The following is a 24,495-nucleotide window of genomic DNA, read 5'->3' on the forward strand; positions in this document are numbered from 1 at the left end:
AAAGTGTGTCATGGAGGCTGCCCTGTGCTGCTGTGTCGGTGACTTCTCTCCTCCACACCTGTCCCCCCGCAGAGCCTATACGCGGCCAGCCTCTGCCAGCTCAGACGCTTGGAGTCAGCCAGGCACTCGCGCGTGTGTTCCCATGTGGCCGAGACCTTCCAGGGCAGCGCAGTGGTCAGAGCCTTCCAGGCCCAGTGCCCCTTTGTGGCTCAGAATGACGCATACGTGGACGAAAGCCAGAGAGTCACTTTCCCACGGCTGGTGGCTGAGAGGTAAGAAGAGCCTGGGGGCAGAGCAGACCTAGTACTCCATCTGGGAACCCAGATGAGTGAGACCGAGGGTCACAGTGTGTGGCCAGAGAGACCAAGTGGCCTGCCCAAGGTCACACAGCAAGGGAGGGATAAAACTGAGGCTACATCCCGTGGGGGCCCTTGGTTCGTGCCATGAGCAGATGGAACATGGCCTGCAGACACACCAGGAGCAGGCAGAGGGGAGACATGTCAGCCAAAGGGAAGACGCCTCTGTGGCCAGGCCCCTGGACTGGCCTCCACTGCTCCATGGAGCAGCTACACAAGCATCCTCAGCCTCCTTTCGGGAACGCAGGCTTTGAGCACAGACAGGCAGGGGCTCTTATCTCTGCAACTTCCTAGCTGGGCGATCTTGGGCAAGTCACATACCTCTCTGAGCCTCAATTGTCAAAGTGGGACGGCTTTCTTGGGGTGGCTATCGGGATTTTGTAAATACACTCAGCTAGTACTTGTAACAAGCTTCCTACATGCCCGACACAGTTCTGGGCACTTGTACACGGATCTATTCACTTAGTCCTATTAACTCACCAGGCGGAGAGTGTTCCAGAGATGGTGAACCTCAGGCACAGAGAGATTTAGGAATTTGCCCAGGGGTGCACAGCTAGTATGTGGTGGACTCAGGCTTTGAATCCAGGTGCCATAGTGTGGAGAGGGCCAGGCACACAGTAGGCACTCAATAAATGTGAATTCCTTTCCCCTTTGTGCCCTGGGTCCCTGGCCAGCTGCGACTCAGGCGGTGCGGCTGTGGGCAGGGTCTCACTCCCATATGCCTTCTGGGTGATCTGTTGTGCGTCCTCCCAGGGTCCTAGCCTAGCGGGGAAAGCCCTTCTGAACATTTAGAAAGTGCCTACTATGTGGAAGGCCCAGTGATTTCCGTGTCACATATGACACATCTCACTGAATCTTCTCAACTGTAAGGAGCCAGATTTGACCTCATTCCACAGACGGCTAAACTGGCATTTAAAGAAACACGGGGACTGTCTCAAGGTCAGCCGTCTAGGAAGTCGGTTACTTACTCATTTATTGGGCTGCTCCCTTACAAATCCATGACCTGTTGGGAAAGATGCATGCTTTCTGGTATCGGTCAGGCCGATGCGGCTTCGAAGACTTGTTACGTGTGTGTATTTGGGCACATACCTAACTCTTCTGAGCCTCAGTGTCCTCACCTGTCAAATGGGGACAACCCCATTTTGTGGGGTTGTTTGGAGAACGAGATACTATATGCAGTAAAGCCCAGAGATCCCTGAAGACAGGGGTTTCAAAACTGTGTCCCCAGCACCTCTAGCATGCATGGCATACAGTCGGGGCTTAATATGTGCTTGTGGGATGAGTGGTAGAGTAGGAATCCAGTAGGAGGGGTTGCATATTTATTCATCCACTCAATATATTAGTCACTGAGCACCTACTAAGTGCTGGGCCCTGTGCTAAGGTGCTGGGGACACAGTCATGAGCGAGACAAAGCCATTGCCCGCGCCAAGCGCACAATCTGCCGATGGAGACTGATGGTCAAGGACTGAGTAAATAGTTTTCTTATAAAGGGTGGTAACTGCTATGAAGTTATCAGTTACATGTGAGAGAGAAAGGGGAGGAGCAGGCCAGGAGAACTCCTGGAGGAGGCAACGTTCAAGCCAACATGGGCACGAAGATAAAAGGGGGGTTGGGTTCAGGCAGGGGGAGCACAAGGAAGGGATATGGCCAGGCACACCCCAGGGACAGAAGGTTGGCACCATGGCAACACTTGACTTGAGCACCTACGGTGTGCCAGGCTCTGGGCGGGGCACAGGAGAGACAGGAGGTCACCCACCTCCCCCACCCACTGAGCTTGGGTGGGGCCCGGGGTGTGCAGGGGACCATGGCTGGGGACCCCTGTGGGACCCAAGCTGGCACGATGACGAGTCCCTGTGCCCAGAGAAGCAAGTCCTGCAGAGAGGGTGCCCCGCTGAGCTGGCTCTTCCCGGCCTCCCCTCGCAGGTGGCTGGTTGTCAATCTGGAGCTGCTGGGGGAGGTGCTGGTGTTGGCGGCCGCCACGTGTGCCGTGCTCAGCAAGGCGCACCTCAGCGCCGGCCTCGTGGGCTTCTCCGTGTCCGCCGCCCTCCAGGTACTCCCAACACCCGAGACCGACAGACCCCTGCCAGTGGGACCTTCAAGAAACAGAGTGCCAACCCGTGAGGAAAATGCAGCTGGGGGACCGTCCTGGACCTTGGGCCAGAGTCTCCCCTCACAGAGCCTCAGTGTACTCATCTGAAAAATGGGGCAGTCATCTCTTCATACCTTGTAAAGACTAGTTGAGATAAGGTATATAGAGAGAAGGTGTATATATATATGTGTGTAGAACCTTGCTAAATTTTGTTAACTATTAATAACAATATTTAATGTCAGATCCTATCTGTGAAGGAAAAAAATACATATCTAAACAGCATTCTTTATGAATGAAGCATTGTTCTAACAGCTTGACAAATATGAACTCATTTAACTCTGCTCACAAGCCCAGCAGGGATATTCTTACTATCCTCGTTTTACAACGAGGCAAAATGATGGCAAATCAGGGGCTAGAAACCCCTCAGAACGCAAGTCAGTGAGCCCAGGTCCTGCTGTGTGTCCTTGGGAGGGCCACGCACCCTCTCTGGTCCTGTCTCCCCACCTGCGCCAGATGGGTCGGACAAGCTCCTTTCTACTCTGCATACCCCAATTCTACTGAAGGAAGAGGGGGATCCTGGCGGCTGCAGTCAAATCCCATCCCCTTGTCTGTCCCAGGACCTGGGGGGGCTGTCTTCGGGGCGGGGGCTGAGGCAAACCTGCGGGGTGGCCTTGCTGAAGCTGGCCTGAGGTGTCTCCTCCCACCAGATGACTCAGACGCTACAGTGGGCTGTTCGAAGCTGGACGGACCTGGAAAGCAGCATCGTGTCGGTGGAGAGGATGAAGGACTATGACCAGACGCCCAAGGAGGTGATGGTGGGGGACAGGGGTGCAGGCCCGGGTCTAGATCCACTCCAGGCATGACAGCCCTGAGCAGCGAAGGCTGGAGGTGCAGCCGGCACAGCAGGAATACTTAAGAGCAGAGGGACCGGGGCTGGGACATACCCTGGTTCCTGTGCTTCTTCACTTGAGCAAAGCAGGTCACTCTGGGTGACAGGGGACCATAAGGAACAGCTGTGGGACAGCGCCGTAACAGCAGCGTGCTAGCAACGTCACAGAGGCTTCCCAGTGAATTTAGAGTAACAGGGGATCCACGCAGGGAGGGACCAGTGCGGGCGTGCCGGGAGGGGCGTGGGAGACCCCACGGGGAAGGACTGTGGGCCAGGCACGCTGCAGCCACTCCATACGGGCCCGCTGCTCTTAGGGGCCTGCTGACACCTCCAGGGGGTGGCGGGCCCTGTCAAGGTCCCAGGAAGAGCCAGCAGCTGCTAATGACCCCTACTGCGCAATCTCGCCCTCCTCCCAAAGACGAAGGGGAGTGTCTACCCCTTCTAGAGGAATAGAGGATATCATCTGACAATAGTGGCTAATAATAATAATAATAGCCAGTGCCAGCATTATTTTTATAATCCCAGATACTATTTGTTTTTAGCTCTGCTGTGTTCCATATCCCCTACAACCTACAAAAGAGAGTAAATATACCCATTTTGTGGAAGGGGAAACTGAACCTCAAAGACGTGGGCCCCTTCATGAGACACCTCGGAGAGAGGTTCCTCTGATCCTGTGTCCCCTCCTGCCCCAGGCACCCTGGAGGCTGCCCACCTGTGCCGCCCGGTCCCCCTGGCCTCACGGCGGGGAGATCGAGTTCCGGAACTTTGGGCTGAGATACCATCCTGAGCTCCCGCTGGCTGTCCGGGGTGTGTCCTTCAAGATCCACGCTGGAGAGAAGGTGAGCAGCTCTCCCACATCCTCCTCCTCATGGAGGCCAGGCCCAGGGCGAGCACTGCTTCCCCCGCACCCCGTTTCAGCTCCCCTTATCTATGGGTCCGTCACCCCCAACTGAACTTACACTCTCGCCCAGTCTTGGTGGAATGCACCACCCGCCCACCTTGGTGTCCTAGCCAAGAGGCATCTCCCCGACTCCCTCCTTTCTTTTTGTCTATGACATTAGTTGAACACCTACTATGTGCTGGGGCAGGGGGCTGAATGCTCCACGTGCCTTATCCAGTTTGCCTGACCTCAGTTCCTGGCTTTGCCATGGCTGACCTTGGGCAAGTCACTTCGTGTCTTGATCTCAGTTTTTCCATCTGTAAAATGGAAATCATAGTATCAATCTAGAGCTGTTGTGAAGTTTAACTGAGTTAATACCTGGACACTGTCTGGACAGGGCCTGGGACATCGCCAATACTGCAGAAAGGTTTAACAATGGTTTTATTGCCATTTGCAGTTTTACTGTGACAGCCCTATGCAGAAGGGCTAGGATTACCCCATTTTACAGGTGCTTAGTCCCATGGACTCCCCACCCAGTTGTACTTCTTTCCTGCCTCCCCCCGGACGGCTCCAGGCCCCTGAGCCCCCATCCTCCCATTTCAGTCCCTCTAGTCTGTTTTCCTATGATCTTTATTTGGCTATGTCATTCCCCTGCTTGAGACCTGCTGTCTGCTCCCACCTTCCCTTAGAGAAAAGCCCTAACTCCTGAGCTTGGCATTCAAGGCCGGGCCCAAGTCTCCGTGCATTGCCCTGCTGGGACTTAGCCAACACGGTGGGTCAGCAGGCCAGGTGGGCACCCGGTGCTGCCCTCGGGGAGTCGACAGTCTAGCACTTAGTGTGGTTGACCCTGAATCTTCCCCCACCCCGAACTCCTACTCGTTTCGTCCCTCAAAATGCCACTCAAGAATCCCTCCACCATGAAGCCTTCCCTGGTTACCCTGTTAACCCCCCATCCCAGGCAGCTTCAGGCCCAGAGTCTGATTCTAGAGGGGGCTTGTTCATTCCACTGTATTCAAATGCGGTGTACTCAGTTGTACCATCTCCCAGACCACACGAGGAGCTCTGTGGAGCAAGGACTCCCTATTTCCTCTATTCCTGGTGGCTAGAACAGGGCCTGTCCCATGATGGGTGACATGTGTCATTCACTTCTTAAACAAATCGTGCCGAACCTCCACCGCGTGTCAGACGTTGAGAATGCAGCAGTGAACACTGAGTTAGGATGGGGGGAGGCGGATACAATGATGGGCAGACGGGTGGCCGGATGAGCTCTGGCTGGGCTGGGAGGGAGAATGGATGAAGGATGGGATAGATATAGGTTGAGACGGCGATGGAAGGATGGGTGAGGGTGGGAGGAGGGAGAAACGGAAGGGTGGGGGTAAAGCGGGAAAGGTGGGAGAGATGAGGGGAAGGTAATGATGCCCAGAAAGAAGGCTGGATAGAATGGGATGGGTATGTGGAAGGGTAATCAGATGGGAGGACAGAGGGACAGATGGAAGGACGGGTGCTCAAAGGATGAGGGATAGACGGATGGATCTTGGATGCAGGGGAAACACCTTGCAGAGATGCTCGGGGACCCTACAGCCTGTGGTCTGCCTTCCTAGCCTTGCCTCCCATCCCCCGACAGGTGGGCATTGTTGGCAGGACGGGCGCCGGGAAGTCCTCCCTGGCCGGGGGCCTCCTGCGGCTCCTGGAGGCAGCCGAGGGGGGGATCTGGATCGACGGGGTCCCCATTGCCCATGTGGGGCTGCACACGCTGCGGTCCAGGATCACCATCATCCCCCAGGTGAGTTCTGGGGGAACAGGGTGGGCGGAGGTGAGAGGCCCGGTGGGGCCCAGGTCTGAGCCACTGCCCCTTCTGGCCAGGACTCCACCCTGTTCCCCGGCTCTCTGCGGACGAACCTGGACGTGCTGAGTGAGCACACAGATGAAGCCATCTGGGAGGCCTTGGAGACGGTGCAGCTCAGAGCCACGGTGGCCAGCCTGCCGGGCCAGCTGCAGTATGAGTGTGCCGAGCAAGGTCACAACCTAAGGTAGGCTTGCCCCGCACACCTCAGGACCTGGGAGGAACTAGGGGGAGCAGCAGGTGTGGCCAAGGCTCCCCCGACCCTCAGCCTGGGATAATACGCCCTGGCAATCCGCCTCCCCCGTGGGACTACCCGCCCCGGTCAGTCCTCACCGTACGAATCCCTTCACTTATCAGCAATCCCAGATGCCAACAGTCTCTGAGTAGCCAGTTTCTTTTCCCTAAATTCAGTTCCTACATGTATTTGGGGACAAAACCCAACCTTTACCCACTTACGGTCTTTCTTTATCCCATTCAGCATTTCTTTTGCCGCAAAGGTAATGTGTTTGATATTGGGGCGAACCCCATGTGCACTGGGGTATTGAGTAAACATATGGTAGATGCTTTTTCTTACTTATTTTTTTGAGAGAGAGAGTGCGTGCGAATGGGGATGGGAGAGGCAGAGGGGGAGGGAGAGAATGAATCTCAAGCAGGCCCCACGCCCAGTGCAGAGCCCGACACGGGGCTCAAGCTCAGAATCCTGAGATCATGACCTGAGCCCAAATCAAGAGGCCCTGGCCTATGCCGTTTTAAAGAAATTTTAATTGTGGTAAAATACACACACGATATATCGTCTTTACCACGTTTTAATGTACCTTGGTCGTCTTGAGTATATCCCCTCCACTGTGCAACCCATTTCCAGAACTCTCATCTCACAAAACTGAAGCCTTATACCCATTAAAGAAGCAATTCTCCGTTTTCCCCAGCCCTCAGCACCCGGCAGCAGCCATTCTGCTTTGTTTCTAGGAACTTGGCTACTCTGGGTACCTCAGTTAAGTGGCTGGCTTATTTCGCTCAGAACAGTGTTCTCCACGCGGTAGCAGGTGTCAGAACTTCCTTCCTTTTTAAGACTGAATGATGTTCCACTGTAGAGACAAACCCCATTTTTCTTATCCATTCATTCACTGATGGATACTTGGGTTGGTTCCACCTTTTGGCTATTGTGAATAATGCTGTTGTCAGGTGTATGGGTGTGTGCTTTTTTCAAAACCAAGATACTCTGGTGGTGCCTGGGTGGCTCAGTCGGTTAAGCGTCAGACTCTTGGTTTTGGCTCAGGTCATGATCTCAGGGTCATGAACTCGAGCCCTGCATAGGGTTCTGTGCTCAGCAAAGTATCTGCTTGAGATTCTTTCTCTCTCTCTGCCCCCCCTTACTCTCTTGCTCTCAAATAAATACAATTTGCGGGGGGGGGAACTAAGATGTTCCGGATTCTGAAGCCTATCTGCCCCCACTGGTGTTAGGGTAAGGGACTAGGGGTGGTAATAGTTTCCAGACACCAAGGAAGTGGTGTAGCTTGGTGCCTACGTGTTTAGACATTCTTCAAATCCAGCCAGCCCCAGTTAGCAGCTCTGGGACCCTGGGCAAGTTAATCTTCTGGGCCTCACCTTCCTTATCTGTAAAATGGGAATTACAGTTATTATCTCCTTCCTGTAAGCAGGTGGAGTTCTTTGAGTCAAGTTGTTGTAACAGTGCCTAGATATAGGGAACATAATTCTTCCCTACAGTCCTCAGAGAGGCACTCTCCCATTTTGCAGGGGCACCTGGGTGGCTCAGTCGTTGAGCGTCTGCCTTCGGCTCAGGTCATGATCCTGGGGCCTGGGGTCGGGCCCTGTGTTGGGCTCCCTACTCGGTGGGAAGCCTGCTTCTCCTTCTCCCACTCCCCCTGCTTGTGTTTCCTCTCTCGCCGTCTCTCTGTCAATTAAATAAAGAAATCTTTTTTAAAAAATTAAAAGAAATAAGAAACCCGTTTTGCAGAATTGGCACAGGAGGCCTGAGGCTTGCCTGGGATCCCCCAGAGACACTGCTGGAAGGCTCCACAATGAGAAGCAGCAGAGCACTGCGGGACACCCTTGGGTCTCGAGGGTCAGGGGTCCCACAGACCGTGTGACCTCAAGCTGCAACTTCCCCGTTGGTAACTAGAGGAGGAGAAGCCCGCAGGTGCCGAGGGCCTTCTCTGTGCCAAGCACACTGCTGAGCACTTCTATGGGCCTTAAGTTGTCCTTAAACCCTCTTAGTCATACGACTCATTAATACAGTAACCACCTTGGAGGTCATTGTGAGAAGTGACCCCGCACAGGTGCACACACACTTGCTCATGGGTCCAGCACAGGGTGAGGGCCCCAGGATACAAATAGAAATAGTTATTTCACTGCTGGGGAAACTGAGGCACCAGGGTTTGAATGTCTCGCCTTGGGTCACTGTGCTCAAAAATGGCAGGACGGGGATCCCTCCCATCTCTGTGGACCGGAGACCGACCACACGCATAGACATGCGTGGGCACACACCATTCCCTCAACTTCTGCAGCTGTTGGGGGAACCCCATCTGTGGGCAGACCCCGCCGATCCTGACGTGCAGGCACACCAGTGTCCGGCCTGACCCTCCCACTCTTTCCCAGCGTGGGCCAGAAGCAGCTCCTGTGTCTGGCACGGGCCCTTCTCCGGAAAACCCAGATCCTCATTCTGGATGAGGCCACGGCCGCTGTGGACCCGGGCACGGAGCTGCAGATGCAGGCGGCCCTCGGCAGCTGGTTCGCCCGGTGCACGGTGCTGCTCATCGCCCACCGCCTGCGCTCTGTGATGGACTGCACCAGGTACGCTGCCCTCTCCTACCCCCGGCCTCCGCCACCCCCGCAGCGGCAGAGGAAGGCAGTGGGGCTCAGAGCTGGAGGGCGCTGGGATGGATTAGCGAGTGTGCACGCTACAGGAGGCGGAACTGATGCCTGGAGGGGAGGGGAGGGAGGAGGCCCAGGACTCGGGCCCAGCAGAGGCTTCCACCCTGCTTGTCGGCATCAGGAAACCGCAGGGAGGGCCAGACTCAACCCGGGCAGACACGCTGGGCTTTCGGCATCAGAGTGCCCAGGGCTGACTGGGCTGGTAAGAGTGGCTCATTTTTCTCTACCCCTGCAGGGTGCTGGTCATGGACAAGGGGCAGCTGGCGGAGAGCGGCAGCCCGACCCAGCTGCTGGCCCAGCAGGGCCTGTTTTACAGGCTGGCGCAGGAATCGGGCCTGGTCTGAGCCCTCAACCCTCGCCTCGTCGTACCTGCCCAGAGAGACTGCTATGCCTTGGGGGTACACGTGACCCAGGGGCCATCGGCGGCACCGTGGGTTTGGGTCTAGACCCTTCTACTCTCTGGGAGGAAAATGGCAGAGAAAGCAACCAGTTGTCACCGACCCAGGAGGACACACAGCAACGCCCAGGTTGGTCTGATCAGGGCTCATCTGGCCCCGTCCACCCCGGAGCCGAAGTGGCCAGCAGCTCTCCACGCTGGCTGCCTGGGGGCCTCACCTGAGAGGCTCAAAAACCCACCCATGCCGGGGCTCCCCGCCAGATGCTGAAAATCACCATCCCTGGGACTGGGGCTGGGGCAATGGAGCATGTACTTTTTTACAAATTACCCCCTTTATTTTGAGGTGGTTGTAGATGGACAAGTCATTATAAGAAGTAATCCAGAAAGTTCCCGGGTAGCTTTACTCTGTTTCCCCGAATAACATTACCTTGGAAAACAACAGTACGACATCATAACCAAAATACGGACATTGCTACCATTGACTGATTCTGGTCAGATTTTCCCACTTTTACTTGTATTTGTGCACGTGTGTGCGTGTCTACGCATGCCACATGTGTTTCTGCGCAAGCTCCGGCCTTGCCACTACCGGTTGGGCTGGTGAACGTGTCCAGTACCACCAGGACGGCTCTGGTCGCCATATCATGATCACACCCGCCTTCCTCCCGGCCGCAACCACGCGGTGATGCACTCTCCATTCTGTTATGTATTTTTAAAGCTCCCTGCAGGATTCCAGAAAATTCCACACCTCCTGCTGCAGTTCCTCCCCCCTTGTAGATGAGCCCCAAGGAGCATCTTGTCTGAACCAACACACAGGCCACCGCCCCCAGCACCAGCACATTCTGTGCCAAAAACAAGGCTGGCGGAGCCAGGGACTCTGGGGACCCCCCATGGAGACAATTTGCTCAGGGTACACCTTTTATGTGTGTGAAAGACCAAATTCCAGCTTTTGGGGTGGGGAAGGGTGGTGGGGTTGGGGGTGGCCCACAGCAGGGGAACCAACCAGAGTGTCTGCAGGAGACCTTTGGAAGCCCAAGGTCCATGGCGGAGATGGGCCAGGCTTGCTTCCGTCCAGGGCAAGGACCAGCACCACGCGCCATGGGGCTCGGGCCTATTTCCCTCAGCAGTGGGAACCTAATACAGCGTGGCTAAAACTGGCGGCAGGCGTGGGGCAAGAGGGACAGTCTAAGACAGCCAAGCCTGAGGTCACACAGACACACAGTGGTGAAGGGCAGCATGAGAAACGGGTCTGAGCCTCAGATGAACTTTCTGGCAGTCCAGGGTTCTTTCGTGACCTCATGACGTTGCTGTGGGGATAAAGTTAGTATGTGGAAGTGCTCCGAGCTGAGCTGGGCCCAAAGCACGGGCTCAGTCAACTTCCACCATTTGTGTCAGTGCTGTTCCGTTGGAGGCCCTCCTCGGGTCCTCTGTGGGGCAGAGGCTGTACACGCCAGGATTTTTCTTTAACCGATCACTGTTGACGTGGGGCTGGTAATTCTGGGTGGTGCGCTGTGGGACGTTCAGCAGCATCCCTGGCCTCTCGTCACTCGATGCCAAAGCACTGTCCCCTCCGGGTGTGACGAACACAACTCCAGACGCTGTGTCCCCTGGGGGATCAGCCACACAGCTGAGAGGCACCAGGCTCACCTGGCCCAGTGGTCATCCAGATGCACGGACAACGGCTATTGTGGCTGCGTCCGGAAGGGCCTGTAGACGCCCCCCACCACCCTGTCCCAGCCAAGTCACAGGGACTTTCTGCTGGTCCAGCCAGGGTAGGGTTTTCAGCCCAGAGGAAATGAAATCTAGATCCAATGGCAGCTTCTATATCCCTCTGCCAAGGTGTGGCCAGCGGCTCATTCGGACGCTTGCCAAGTGGGGTCAGAGGGCTGTATCCCTTGCCTGCCCCCAGTCCTGCCTCCAGAGGGCCGGCCCCACCATGGCAAGTACCTACCAACTCTGTTTTGGCAATGTGGAAAATGAGGCCCAGAGAGTTCGCAGGACCTGCCAAGGCCACCCAGCTGGTGAGCGCCCGGGGTTGGGGGGAGGTCTGTCCTGGGTCTATTTATAGCCCAAGGCAGCATGTGGGGGTGCCTGCCCAGCGTGGAAGGACAGGAGGGAACAAGATGCAGCACTTTGCTTGGAGCAGGGCCCCTGACATCCAGGCAGGGTGACTGCAGGCCAAAGTGGCAGCCGCTGTGTGTTTGGCCAACGCACTCAGGGTCATTCAGGGGCCACCAGGGCCTCTCTCAGGGACAGAGCAGAGTGTGTGCCATGAGAGCAGCACCGAGGAGGGTGCCAAGGAGCGCACAGCACGGCTCCCCAGACACCGTGCCACGGGCTCGGGGGGCAACCCCTGCAGGGAGAGCCACGTTCAGACCTGGGCTCAGTGCCCGACTCGGTTGGCCCTTTACCCTCCTGCGTCCCCTCGCATCACAGCAAACGCTCACCAAGCCCTGCCCTGATGCCCGCCACAGGCTTTCGGAGAATCCCTAAAACGGGGGAAGGAAGGCACCGTGGTGATCACCCAACTAGGACACTTTCATGAGGTCCCTTTTACAGATAAAATGCACACAGAGCGTAAGCAGGGATCTGAACCTGGGCTGTTTCTAGAGCCCACACCCTAACCCGCTGCACGCATACGTCTTCAGCTCTAGAACATCAGCTCACTGACAGCTGAATTCCACCCGGGCATCTCCCCCAGGAGGGAAGGAATGGGCTCTTTTCCCTCTTGAGACAAGGGATTTGTTCCCATGTGTTCACTGTGACTCCCAGCACCCAGCATGGTGCATAGCACGTGGGAGTGTTTGATAAAGGACGACTGCAGGGACAAATGGATGGACAGACGGATGGACAGACCGATGGATGGATAGGTGGACAAATGAATGAAAGGCATCACCATGTAGGACGGGGTCCTGAGGGCCAAGCGTGGCGCTGGGTGCTTTACCTGGATCAGCTTCCTTCCTTGCACCTAACTGGCCGGGTGGACGCGATGATCCCAGCTGTACCAATGAAGAAACTGCAGCTCCTGAAAGGCACGTTCTAGAGGCCCTGATGATGTCACACAGGGCCCAGGGCCCAGTACAGAGAGCTCAGTCTTGGATTGGAGAATCTGTCGCCGGCCTTGAGCGATGTGCTCGGGGAGGGCATTCATTAAGGAGTAAACCGATCAGAGCCTTGCTCTCCGTGAGCTGCCCTGTGAAAGAAATGGGAGCGACCAGCCATGCTGATGTCTGGGGAAGAGGGAAGACCCGAGGGCGGGACAGTGCCCCGCATGCCGGAAGGGCGGCAGAGGGGCTTTGTGGCTGGAGGGGCCTGCGAGGCGGCTGGAGGGGAGCTCAGGGCAGAGGTCACGGGAAGCCAGGTCGTGGAGGGTAGCTGGCTGCTGCCAGAGACGGGGACCACGGGAGGGTTGGGATGGAGGAGTTTTTAAAGACACAAGATGTTGCTGGGTGGAGAACAGACTATACCGGGGGGCGGGGGGGAGGAGAGAAGTGGGTGGCCAGGGCAGCAGGGAAATCGCTGAGGTGGCTGTCACAGGGGCATGAGGGAGGGACCCACATGGCAGCCACCAGAGAGCTGAGAAGTGGTCAGATTCTGAGTGGTTTGCTAGAAGGTGCTGCAGGACCCACACGGGAAGCATCACTCCAGGTCCCCGCTCCCCTCTGGCCTGGGGTCCCCCTCCCACGGGAGCAAGGCTAAGCACCAAGCCTAGGACCTGACACACAGGAGAGGCCCCCGCCGTGCTCCTTGCACAGCATGGACGAGCCTGGACGAGCGGGGGAGCAGGCACCCCTGCCCCAGCCTCAGGGCTTTTCACGCCACACCCTCTGGGACTAAGGCTGCATGTGGCCTCCTCTTGAGGAAGCAACGAGAGACTGAACCCAGGCCCGTGAGCCTCCTGAGGACCTTCACCCCACAGCGCACACCTACAGGAACTTAACCAGGTTGCACACTTGGGACACCTGGTTAGGACCTGACCTGGGACCCCACCTCTAAAACTGACCCCCCACGTGGCACGTCCAAATACTTCCCTTCTCGGGAATAAGCTGACCGGCTCCCCTCTGCTGAGCACGTTCACGCTCCAGGCGACACAAAGCACTGTTGGAAGGCAATCTGGCAGGGCCAGGATGCCCGCTCTGTGCCGTTACTCGGGGCCTGGTTTCAGGGTGCAGCCCAGGCTTGCTCCCCAAACACAGCTGGTTCTTCAAACTGAAGACACCGAACACGCCAGCCTAACTTCCCTGCGAGCCACAACTCAGAAACCACGGAACGACCACAGGGGGAGGTACTGCTCTTCCTTACACACCCCTGCATCTCCCAGCTTCCTTTGCGCTGGGGCTGGGGCCACGTGACCGACTCTGGCCCATGGGCTGAGTGGAACGGACTTGTGTCGCTTCCGGTTTGGGGCATGAAGAACAGGGATGCGTCATCCTGTGCCCGCTTTCCCCTGCCCTGCAGTGCCGATCTCCAGAAGCTGGCCCTTGGGAGGTGATGCTCTAAGACCATAATAGCTTAGGTCTCTCTGTCGCTGCAGGAAAGACAGGGACCCAAGAGAAGCATCTGGTGCTCATCAAAGAATGCAGGAGTGAGAAATTACCCTGACGATCCATTTCCCAAGAGTTCCGCACTAATTTGCTCTCACAGCATAGCCTGGCCTAGCTACCACAAAGGGGTTTTCTCGGTAATTTTGGCCACGTGGGACTTTGCCTCGCTTGTGTCTTACATGACTAAGGTCGTGTGCACCACCAACATGCTATTGCTCATCGCCACAACAATCCCGCGGGGCAGGTATGATCAGGCCTATGTAACACACTCAGCTGGGGCACCGATGTCCAGTGACTTATGAAAGGTCACACAGTTAGCAAACCGCAAAGGCAGGGTTCAAGCCCAGGCTCTGTCCACCGGGCCGGGCTGACTCCCCAATAAACCCTGCCTGCTTCTCCACCTCTCAGGTCCCGTTCCTGAACAAGGGCTCCCACTGGAGACAACGGGTTTGCCAAAGAGAAAGAACAGAAGCAGGCAAGAGGGTTACCCCGTCCTGACTCTGAAGGACATGGCAGAACACTCTGCTAACGCTCCAAAGAAAACAGAACAATTGTTCAGTAAGAAACAAAATATTTTTTTTTACTGTAAATTATTGCAAATGTTCATGTTTCCAGTGTAAGTCATTAGAAAAAGATCCCCAAGAAAAACTTGGTTTATCTAATGTGGAAGGATGGTATAACTTACAAAAAAATAAATATATATTCCACCTAAAAGAAGGAAGGTGCTTCTCTGGGTGTGAAGTCAGCAATGTAATTCATAGCGAGTATGAATCTTGGAGCAGCAGTGACCTTCCTTGCGTTTTGGGTCTCGCTCTGGTCTGAGAAACCGCGAAGGACTCTGCTTCTCCGTTTTCTTCCCGGAACACGTGGACCACCCGTCACCTGCCGGCTGCTGTGGCTACTCCCTGGGAACGCTGCTCCTCAACCAGCACCTCTTCCCAAGAAATTAAAGTCTTGAAACTGTTTTTCCCCTTGGAGCAGCACTTAAAGCCAAAAAACCAAAAAAGCCAAAAAAAAAAAAAAAAAAAAAGGAAAAGCAATCACTGATATTTGTGAACGGGTCTTTTTCTTGTCCTGGAAGAGACTCAGTCACGAAACGTCAAGCTCTCCACACTGCCATCCTTCAAGCTACCCAGATGCCAACGGCGAGGGAAAAAAAAAAATCTAACCGCACGGAGGAGACTCAACGGGGCTCTTTTCAGCCCCGACCGGTCCTACCTGGCAGGTACCTAGTGCTCTTGGCCTTGACCGTTTCATCACCATCGGCAGATCTTCTCTCGGTGACTACAGCAGTAAAGCCTTCCTAGCCACGGGGAGAATGGGGAGCGAGGAAAGCAAGGAGGAGACTGGAGTGGATGTAGAGCTGAACGACCAGGCTGGGGAGCCGGTACTGAGATGAGCCCTGGGTCCAGACAGCCCAGAAGTGCTGCTAAGTCCCGTCAGTGAGAAGTCCGTAGACATGGAGGCTGCCCCCTGGCCTGGGAGGCGATTATCGGGGGAGCAGGGCTGAGACGTGGGGTCCCGGCATCTCAGCGCCTGGAAGACCACATGGTTGGTAAGAGGACTGTGCTTGGCCCTCAACGGATGGCCTGAGGGGGCAGTGATCTTCCCAGGCCCCTCACCTCCCACCTGCAGCCCCATAGAGACCAAGCACTCTGGGGGGTGCCGGGGACAGCCGTTGGGGGGCCAGGGAGCTTCTCAAAGACAGAACCCGTTGACTTTGGCTGGAGAGCCCTGAGGCAGTTGGCTGGATTTGGTCACTAGCGTATTTTATGAAACCACTCTCTCTGGCAGCCTCGCTGCCGAAACCTCCCCGCCGAGCACCAAGAGCATGACGTGCATTCTCGGGGGCCTGAGAACATCTGTGCATCTTGCAGGGCAACGGAGGCAGGGGCGGGAGGGTTCTGGGTGGGCTGCATCTCTGTGTCTCTCCTACTTCTTCACGGCCAATTCCAACTCGGGGGCCAGATGCTGGCTGCTTTGTGCGTTTTGGTTTGGGGGTTTGTTTTCTTTCTTCTTTTTGGTTTCAGTACACAGGAGGCCTGGGTTCCCAAGGATGGTGCCCCAGTACATCATCCCTGGACGCCGGCGTGTCGGCCTTGCAGCTCTGACCAGACGCACCAGCTCCAGGGCTCACACCAGGCCCGCGTCTTTGGCCATACTGTAGAAAAGACCTCTCTGCTGCAGGAGGTCGGAGGGCTGGCCGCACTCCCGGATCTCTCCCTTGTCCAGGACGATGACCCTGCAAGAGCAGCAGACACAGACATGAGAGGAAAGAAAGGGATCAGCACCTTGTGCCCCTAAGAGCCACCCCAACAAATCCCTGCTCTGGGTCAGGCCCCTCACACCTTCTGTTAGGACTTCTGCAGTAGCCTTCCAACTGGCTGCCATCCTTGACCCCTCCTGGTCAAAGCCCTGAGATACTTATCCCAGGACAGGCTCTCTCACTTTCTCTACTTCGTTCCCAGTACCATTAGCTTTGGTGTGTTCAAGTGTCTATTGTCTGTCTCTGCACCCAGCCCCTGACTGACCTAGAAGATCTCTCAGGCAGGCTCCTTGTCTGATACTTCCTTGCTGAGTCCGCAGTGCCTAGAATAGGACTGAGAATGTGGCGGGCACTCTACGTGTGTGTTGACTGAATACATGATGGAGTGATGTCAGAAATACCCAAAGGAAAGAGAGGGCTGTCCCTCCACACAGGACAGTGCTGAACGAACGGGGACATCCACAGGACCAGAGCTTCACCTCGTGTAGTCCATGATGGTGTTCAGCCGGTGTGCAATAGTGAGCACCGTGCAGTCTTCAAACTGCGTCCGGATGGTCGACTGAATGAGGTTGTCTGTTTCGAGGTCCACGGCCGCCGTGGCCTCGTCCAACACGAGGATCTTGGTCTTCCTCAGCAGAGCCCGGGCCAGGCACACAAGCTGGCGCTGCCCGACGCTTGACCGGGAGAAAAAGACCAGGAGACAGAGCGTCAAAACCAGCCCTGACCCTGAGCCCAGGCAGGAGCCGGGAGTAGAGAGAGGGGACACTAGGTGCTGCCAAGGCCAGAAGAGCCCGGCTACTCCCCGATCCAAACGCCTGTGCCCTCAGCAGACGTCAGTGACTGCTTGGGACGTTCTCGCCGTGGAGCCAGAGTGGGACTCTCAGCGTCGTGTTCAGAACGGGGCTCAGAGGGGAGCAGCTCGGCACAGGCGGTGTGAAGAGTAACCAAACAGCCCCGTATCTGTGCTTTCTGTAGGGCCCTCCCCACTGACTCCGGACTCAACCACGTGTCTCGCTTTGGCCGACGGGATGCCGGCAAACGAGGCCAGCAGAGGCTCGCAGAGGGACTGCCCTCCGGGGCCCGCTCACTCCTGCGCCTCCGCTATCGCCGTGACCACACGCCTGGGCTGGTCGGCTGGAGGATGAGGGACGTGTAGAGCCGACCCGATCTCCCCAGCAGACCCCCAGCCCTGTGAGTGAGCCGAGAACCGCAGGGCCGCCCGGCAGTGACCCTCCCCAAGGGTCCGAAGTGTTGAACACGTCTGAGGTTTGGTGGGTGGTTGTCACGGGGACAGATGAGGCACGGGGGACGCTGGAGCAGGACTTGGGCTCCCTGTGCCACCAGGCAGTGATACTTCAGTTGCTGGGTCATGGGGGACATCCCGGGGATCCTGGGAAAAGGCCCAGGGCAGCGGGTGGAGACTCGGAGAGCTCAGAAATTTACTGACCAAGAGAGAAGCTTTTCAATAGGTGAACAACTAACAGTCACACTCCATCGACTAAACCCGGCGTGAAAGGAACCACACTGGCCATCCTGGTTTTATACCTCACGATACCATGAGCCTGGACTGAAGCCCACTTTACAGATGCTGAAATTGAAGCGACAAGAAGGGAAGAGAAAATGGCGCATCCGTGGCTCAAACCCAGGCCTGACACAGATGCAAAAGGACAGAATCTTCCAACACCTCGATGGAGGCAGAGCTGAGGAGACCCAGTCGGGGCCTCACACCCCTGCTTCTTACCTCAGGTTCTCCCCGCCTTCCGCACACTCGTGGTTCAGCTTGTCGGGAAGGGCGGACACGAAGTCCTTCAGGTGAGCCAGCTCCAGGGACGTCCACACTTCCTCATCCGAGTACTGGGTGAACGGGTCCAGGTTCATGCGGAGGGAACCCGAGAACAAAACGGGGTCCTGTCCGGGGAGAAGACAGCAGACGGCAGGTGAGGCTCACATCACGATGCCCGCACCTGGCACAAACAGGAGCGACAGTGAACAGCTCTGGCCAGAATTGCTCACGATGGGGTTCCAGGATTCTTGGGAATCACTATTTCCGGAGATGTTAGTAATGGGGGGGGGGGGAAGATTTGGAAAATCCTGGGTTAAGTGAAATAAAATAAATTTCTTTTGGCAAAACTTCCCAGAGTCTCTAATACATGGAACCTTCTGACAGGGAGAAGCAGCGTAGATAATTCCTACTCATAAAGTACTGTGGATTCCTCCCCGTTCCCTGCCTCCAAAGGAGAATCTCAGAAGAAAAATTAGGGAAAACACCACGACAAGGCAACACGAATCACACCTACAGAATCAGTGTGGAAAATTCCTATTTCTCGCCTGGCTCTTAAGAGACTTATTCTTGTCCTGCCTGGAGCCGGCAGGAGTGAAGGGACGATACCTGGTTAATTCCCATTATGATGTATACGCTAAGAGGAGATTCAGTGGTGAAGAAACAATATCGGTCCAATGAGAACAATGAAAATAATAAAGTAGGAAAACATTTACGTTTGTCCCCAATACATACGTACATCACTCCCCCCGCCCCCCACTCACTCCCTCGCTGCACCCAGACCCCACCTGCGGGATGATGGTGATCTTGAAGCGCAGATCGTGCAGGCCGATCTTGGCAATGTTGATGTCGTCGATAATGATTTCCCCCTCAGCAGACTCGTTGATCCGAAACAAGCCCAGGGTCAGGGACGACTTCCCGGCTCCCGTCCGCCCCACGATGCCAACCTGTGGGACAGGAAGGGCCCAGGGTGAGGTGGGGATGCTGGTGTCTGGGGGTTACCCCTCTCCTGCTCCCCACACAGGGCCCACATTTCAGATGTCTGCCCTAAAGTAGTTCAGTCCTCTGGTCAACGCGATGTCCACCACACAGCTCTCCCGGTCAGCAGTTTCCAAGGGCTGCCCTTCAGGGCCAAGAATGGCTTCCTTCTCTATGCCACCTCATTTTGTAAATTAAAATATTTGGCTCTTTTGACAAGTTAGTGCAGACCTCCCAAAGAGACAGGGCTCTGGCAGAAGGGATTTTCAAGAAAGCCCTATTATTTTCAACTCTAGGTAATGTTAATAATCGGGTATTTCCCCCCATACTGTGTATCAATCCTTTGATGATGAGTTTCCTATCCTGAGCTGTCCAGCATCTCAAAGACTCAGGCCGACCCCCCTGCACCCTCCCCCCTCCTCCGTCCATCCCGGCTGCAGGAGCCACAGGAGGTTATGGACAGGACCCAGTTTCCACTCATCCTCTCCTCAGGAAATGGGGCTCCCTGCTCAGTGGCCAACGACTAACATTCCTGACATCCAATTATACCTCCTCCCTCCTCATCTGGGCTCTTGAAAAGCAGGCTCCCTCCAGCCTCTAACAGGAATGTCACACAGCGGAGTCTCGTGATGGGACGTAAGTCACAGAGCCTCAGCGAGACCACCGCCCGCTCTGTTCGTCCCCTCGGTATAAGTGAGAGAGATTTCTCATGGGAACAAAACATTCTGAGCCTCAGGGTAGGAACGGTTTAGCAAACACGTATGTTCAGAGGTGCCTGCATGGCTCAGTGGGTTAAGCCTCTGCCTTTGGCTCGGGTCATGATCTCAGGGTCCTGGGATCGAGCCCCGCATCGGGCTCAGCAGGGAGCCTGCTTCCCCCTCTCTCTGCCTGCGTCTCTGTCTACTTGTGAGCTCTGTCAGATAAAATAAATAAAATCTTTTTTAAAAAAACACATATGTTCAGAGATTAAAGAAACTCTGTCCTCTGGCAGACAGCCAGGAAGACCCTTCATCTGATTCCTAAGGAGGGTCTCAAGATCTCAGAGCAAGGACGTCTTCCAGGAACAACTTGGGACTAGGGATATATTCTAGAATTCTGACAACTTCACATGTTCACTAAGCCGTCCCTAGTAGTGACGATGGCATCTTTCTATTCTAGAGGTGGCAAACTCCAATGCCCATGGGGGCCAAGTAGGCACATAAGTGAGATGGGGAGGGACTGGGTGAGCTGGGAGGTTCTTGTCTTGTCTAGAAAGATACAGGCAGGGAGTATAAGCCCCATGTTGCTAGATGTTCGATCTTTCAAGAAAAGCAGGAAAATTAGGGGTGCCTGGGTGGCTCAGTCGGTTAGGCATCCAATTCTTGTTTTCGGCTCAGGTCATGGTCTCAGGGTCATGTGACTGATCCCTGCAACCCACTTAATACTCTCCCTCTGCCCTTCCTCTCACCAGTAGCGCACATGCTCACTCACTCAAAAAAAAAAAAAAAAAATGGGCAGGAAATGGATCTTTTCTAAGACATACCAGATTCTTCAGTATTTACAACGTATTCAGATTTTTTCAAAACTTACCTGCAGGCCTCATCTGGCTCCCTGCTGACAGTACATAATGCGGCTGGGACACTCTAGCAGCTTCTGCTTCCACAAAGCCCCTGCCAGAAAAGGCCACTCCAGCCCATGGAATTGGACTGTGAGAAACCAGGGAAACGATGTGCCTGGTTGTAACCGACGCCCTGCTGTGAACGGTCAGGGGGACAAGGCGCACCCACCTTTTCCCCTCCATCGATGGTGACATTGATGTTCTTGAGAACCAAGTCCAGGTTTTCTCGGTAGCGCAGGCCATAGTGTCGGAATTCCACTCGGCCCACCTGAGGCCAGGTGCTGGGTGGAGTCATCTCCGGGACTCGCCAGGGAGCCTGGGGGGGTGGTAGGGAATGGGGTGTTGGGGAAGGAATCTTAGGTCTGCCTCAGGAGCCTCAGGGCTACAAGAGAGCCGGCGATACATCCCCCTCTGACCTCCTCTCCCTCCCCCGGCTCACTCTGCTCCCCACGCACCTGTGTGCCCCGCTTCTGGGCCTCTGCACCCTCCTCAAACTCCCCTCTGGGCATACTCCCTCACGTGCTGATCTCAGGCCATGCAGAGCTCGCCCTGACTCTGTGCCCTCAATCCCCAACTCTGCTCGGATCTCCTTCAGACCACGTGGCACCTCCTAACACTTGAGGTGTGCTTTTATTTGCTTATTCTGTTGTCCATGCCCCCTGAGATGTCCACCGTATGCGGACGGGTTGGTTCACTGTTCACTGCCACACTCCAGCCCCCTCAACCCGCCACAGCACACAGCAGGGGCTCCATGAATATTTGTGGACTCAATCAATGAAGGAGTGGTCCTCTCTGACAGGCACAACAGTAGAAGTTTTACTCTGGGTGCCTCCTATATTTGGAGGACAAAGCAATGGCTAATGTTTTTAAAGATTACTGTCACATGACCTCATTTAATCCTCACTACAGTCCCGTGAATGGGGTCCTTGTACATAAGGAAATGGACACAGAGAGGGTAGGTAATTTGCCCAGGGTCACACAGCCCTTATTTCTGAAGAGTTTCTTAGCTAAATTCAACACTTCCTGAGAGCTACAACTGCATATGCTCGGGGCCAGGATCAGGGGTAGCTTCGGGGAAAATGAGGAACAGAGAGGATGAATGAGAGCTTTCATCCTTTCTCCCCCATAAACTTGCTATATTAAATTTTTTTTTTACAAGTATATTTCCCTTTTATAAATTTAGGTATATAAAGGAAGGGCATAAGCTGTAAGAACATGGAGGACACTGAAAGGAAGTGGATGGAACTTTCTAACTGGGAAAATACAGTCTATATAAACAAATAAATATTTTTAGTAGTGGTAAGACCCTGTATGAGCTCTACTTTCTTTTATATTTTTCAAATATGTTCTTATCCTAAAAACATAAAAATAATCAAAAGAAATAAAAACATTATTTTAAAAAATAAATTTAATATTTTAATAATCTTAATATTTAATATATTTATAATTAATTTAATTTTAATTAATATTTAATAGTTGTTTTATTTAATAATTTTAATAATTTTATTAAATATTAAATATCTTAAATAATTTAATTTAATAATTTAAAAAATAAATTCCATTTCATACTTTATATGATGCACTGCATGGCATGTGAATTGTATCTTAAAAACGTAAAAAAATAAATTCAGTAGAGTGGGAAAATCCCTGGTGTAATACATACTTATTTCCTCAGGGGGCGCTCACACCATCCTGAATCATGCTCTCTGATGAAGGGGGACTGGGCTCACCTGTGTGAGAGTGTGAACGACAGGGCATCGCTCACCTCTGTAGATCCCTCGAGATAGTTTACCCAGGGCCGTGGTCTCATTCCCAAGGGGCACACTCTTGGGAGGCAGTGTGCCAACGGCACAGACGCAAATTCTGGGTCGGCCATTTACCAGCCATTTAATCTCGGGCAAATAACTTAACCTTGTGTCTCAGTTTCCTCATCTGTAAAATGGGATCATGACAGAACGGGAGTTACGAGGCTACAGGAAGGTTGTATGAATTATTCCATGTCAGATGTGTGCTTCAGGGCCTGAGGCCCCTCTGAGGGCACAATACGGGTCACTGTCATTACGGGCGGTGAGGGGGGCAGAGGTGTCTCTCTAGGCATTACTGTCACTATCGTTATGATCACTACCATCGCAGGCAGAAAAAGGCAGTTTCTGAGGACAATGCGGTACTGAAGTCTGGACACTGGGGTCCTACTCCCAGCCGTTCTGACCGCATGTGACCTCGGGTCAGCCACTTTTCCTCCCTAGGCCATGCTTTGCTCCATCTATAAAATGCAGACTTTGGTTGAGTTAAGTGCAGGGTTCCCCAAACTTAGGTCAATTCCTTCCCACCGTCCTCATTTTTACAATATGCATGTATTAAGCCTCCGGTGAGTGAATTTCCACGCTCTGAATCACCTCTCGGGTACTCAATTCTAAACTTCAAAGAGGAAACAAATGTCTCATTTCCCCACACAAATACATGACAAGTAACAGAAGACAATTCTTATTGAACAGAGGCTGCCTGTCGAAGGCCCGCCGGCTATGGCTCTGCGGATGGTCCGGGTTAAGTCACACCGAAGAGGTCAGGGGAGGCCAGGCCGGCTGCGGCCTTTACCTCCTTCTCTGTCTCTGAATATTCCTTCAGCCTCTCCACCGCCACGATGTTGGTCTCCATCTCGGACGACATGCGGACCAGCCAGTTCAAGTACGTGGTGACCTGTGGGTGAGCTTCTAGAGTGAGCACGAGTTGCATTATCTTTGGGAAGTAGTTACGAATTACAAAATGCCCTAGGTAAAATAGGTCCAGAAAACATGAACCTCACGTACTGCTATCACCTGGACGGGCTACACCGTGCCTCGTAAGGAAACACGTTTCAAAATAAGCCCTGGGCCGTGCAAGTCATGAGAAACATCATCAGTAAATATTTCGAACTAGATGGTAAAAGGAAAATACCACGTATCCAAATTTGGGTGCCCAAGCGAGAGCCGTGATGGGAGGGCGAGTCACAGCCAGGACAGCGTTCTTCCTGTAGCTGGAGACACCCTGGCAGGCCATCACGGGCTTTCCTTGACTCAGGGGAATCCTGGCCACATGTCTCCCTTCCACCCCAGCACCACTGGGTCACTGGGCTTCTCAAATGCCGCTCGGCCTCCAGCGGCTCCCCCAGCTCCTGCCCGGATTCAAAGCAAAGGCCCAGGAATCCGACGACTGACTCCCCCAAGAAGAAAACCTGAAAATCTGGCTGAGAGCACCCCCCCTTACCTGCAATGAGTACGACACAGACAGGCCCACCAAGCCGGCGCTGAGACTGTGCCTGGAGATCACGGCGAACAGGGCAGCGAACAGGACGATACAGTTGCCTACACACTCCAGGCGCACGGCCAGCCACCTGCCCGCAGACACACAGACACACACAGACCTGGTGTCAGCTTTCCAGAGTTTCCGGTTTCTGGTTCATGCGGGCGGGGTGGGGGTCACTTTGCTAACTGCATTAATTCCCCGAGATTTCCCGAGAAAAGCTCACAGGGGAAGGACGGCCAAAGGGACACGGCCTCCCTACTTCCTCATTAGTCTGACAACCCCAGGGATCAAAAGAGAGTTCTTTAGAAGCTGACTTCCCAGGAAAGTGAAGCTCGCCCTGGTGAGAACCAACTTTTTCTCACTGGAAGCTTTAAAATATATCCATATATATATATCCATATACATCCATCTTTAAAATGATGTCCAGGAAAATTCCTAAATTCCTAAGAAGTCATCAACTGCAAGAAGCAACACTGATTTAAAATAACCGTCCCTTGGGGGTGCCCAGCTGGTGATCTCACGGAGCAAGATCCGTGGAGTGTTCGAGTCTTGATCTCGGGGTCATGGGTCCGAGCCCCACACTGCGTGTAGAGATTACTTTAAAATAACCTTCTCTTGGTAGGAAAGGGGAAAGGGGGAGAAAAGCTACTATTTTCAATGTTGCTCTAATGTTCCCAGAGCCACATCATCCCCCTTTTAGACATG

The 24,495-nt window shown here is 54.3% G+C and overlaps 2 protein-coding genes across 5 annotated transcripts in view; one reads left to right on the forward strand and one right to left on the reverse strand.

Moving 5' to 3' along the window:
• ABCC6 (ATP binding cassette subfamily C member 6) overlaps positions 1-9,732 on the forward strand; it is a 46,533-nt gene extending 36,801 nt beyond the window's left edge. For 2 of the 4 annotated variants that reach the window (XM_080831020.1, XM_080831021.1), the window contains 8 exons: positions 73-272; positions 2,280-2,406; positions 3,153-3,254; positions 4,027-4,173; positions 5,839-5,997; positions 6,078-6,244; positions 8,674-8,868; positions 9,185-9,732. In XM_080831020.1, coding sequence (XP_080687146.1) covers positions 73-272; positions 2,280-2,406; positions 3,153-3,254; positions 4,027-4,173; positions 5,839-5,997; positions 6,078-6,244; positions 8,674-8,868; positions 9,185-9,293 — 1,206 coding nt within the window. In that variant the 3' untranslated portion in view covers positions 9,294-9,732. Of the gene's footprint in view, positions 1-72; positions 273-2,279; positions 2,604-3,152; positions 3,255-4,026; positions 4,174-5,838; positions 5,998-6,077; positions 6,245-8,673; positions 8,869-9,184 lie in introns of all 4 variants that reach the window. The other 2 variants (XR_013968447.1, XR_013968448.1) reach the window with 2 other exon arrangements.
• A 4,711-nt stretch (positions 9,733-14,443) lies between these two features.
• The window catches only part of ABCC1 (ATP binding cassette subfamily C member 1 (ABCC1 blood group)), a 127,497-nt gene continuing 117,445 nt past the window's right edge, over positions 14,444-24,495 (reverse strand). Inside the window, exons 25-31 of the mRNA XM_080830949.1 lie at positions 23,752-23,878; positions 23,104-23,205; positions 20,678-20,824; positions 18,722-18,880; positions 17,895-18,061; positions 16,633-16,827; positions 14,444-16,129 (exon numbers count right to left, since the gene is read on the reverse strand). Of these exons, the coding sequence (XP_080687075.1) occupies positions 16,021-16,129; positions 16,633-16,827; positions 17,895-18,061; positions 18,722-18,880; positions 20,678-20,824; positions 23,104-23,205; positions 23,752-23,878 (1,006 nt within the window). The 3' untranslated portion in view covers positions 14,444-16,020. The remainder of the gene's footprint in view (positions 16,130-16,632; positions 16,828-17,894; positions 18,062-18,721; positions 18,881-20,677; positions 20,825-23,103; positions 23,206-23,751; positions 23,879-24,495) is intronic.

Source organism: Martes martes (genome assembly GCF_963455335.1).
Source record: "Martes martes genome assembly, chromosome: 18".
Lineage (NCBI taxonomy): Eukaryota > Metazoa > Chordata > Mammalia > Carnivora > Mustelidae > Martes > Martes martes.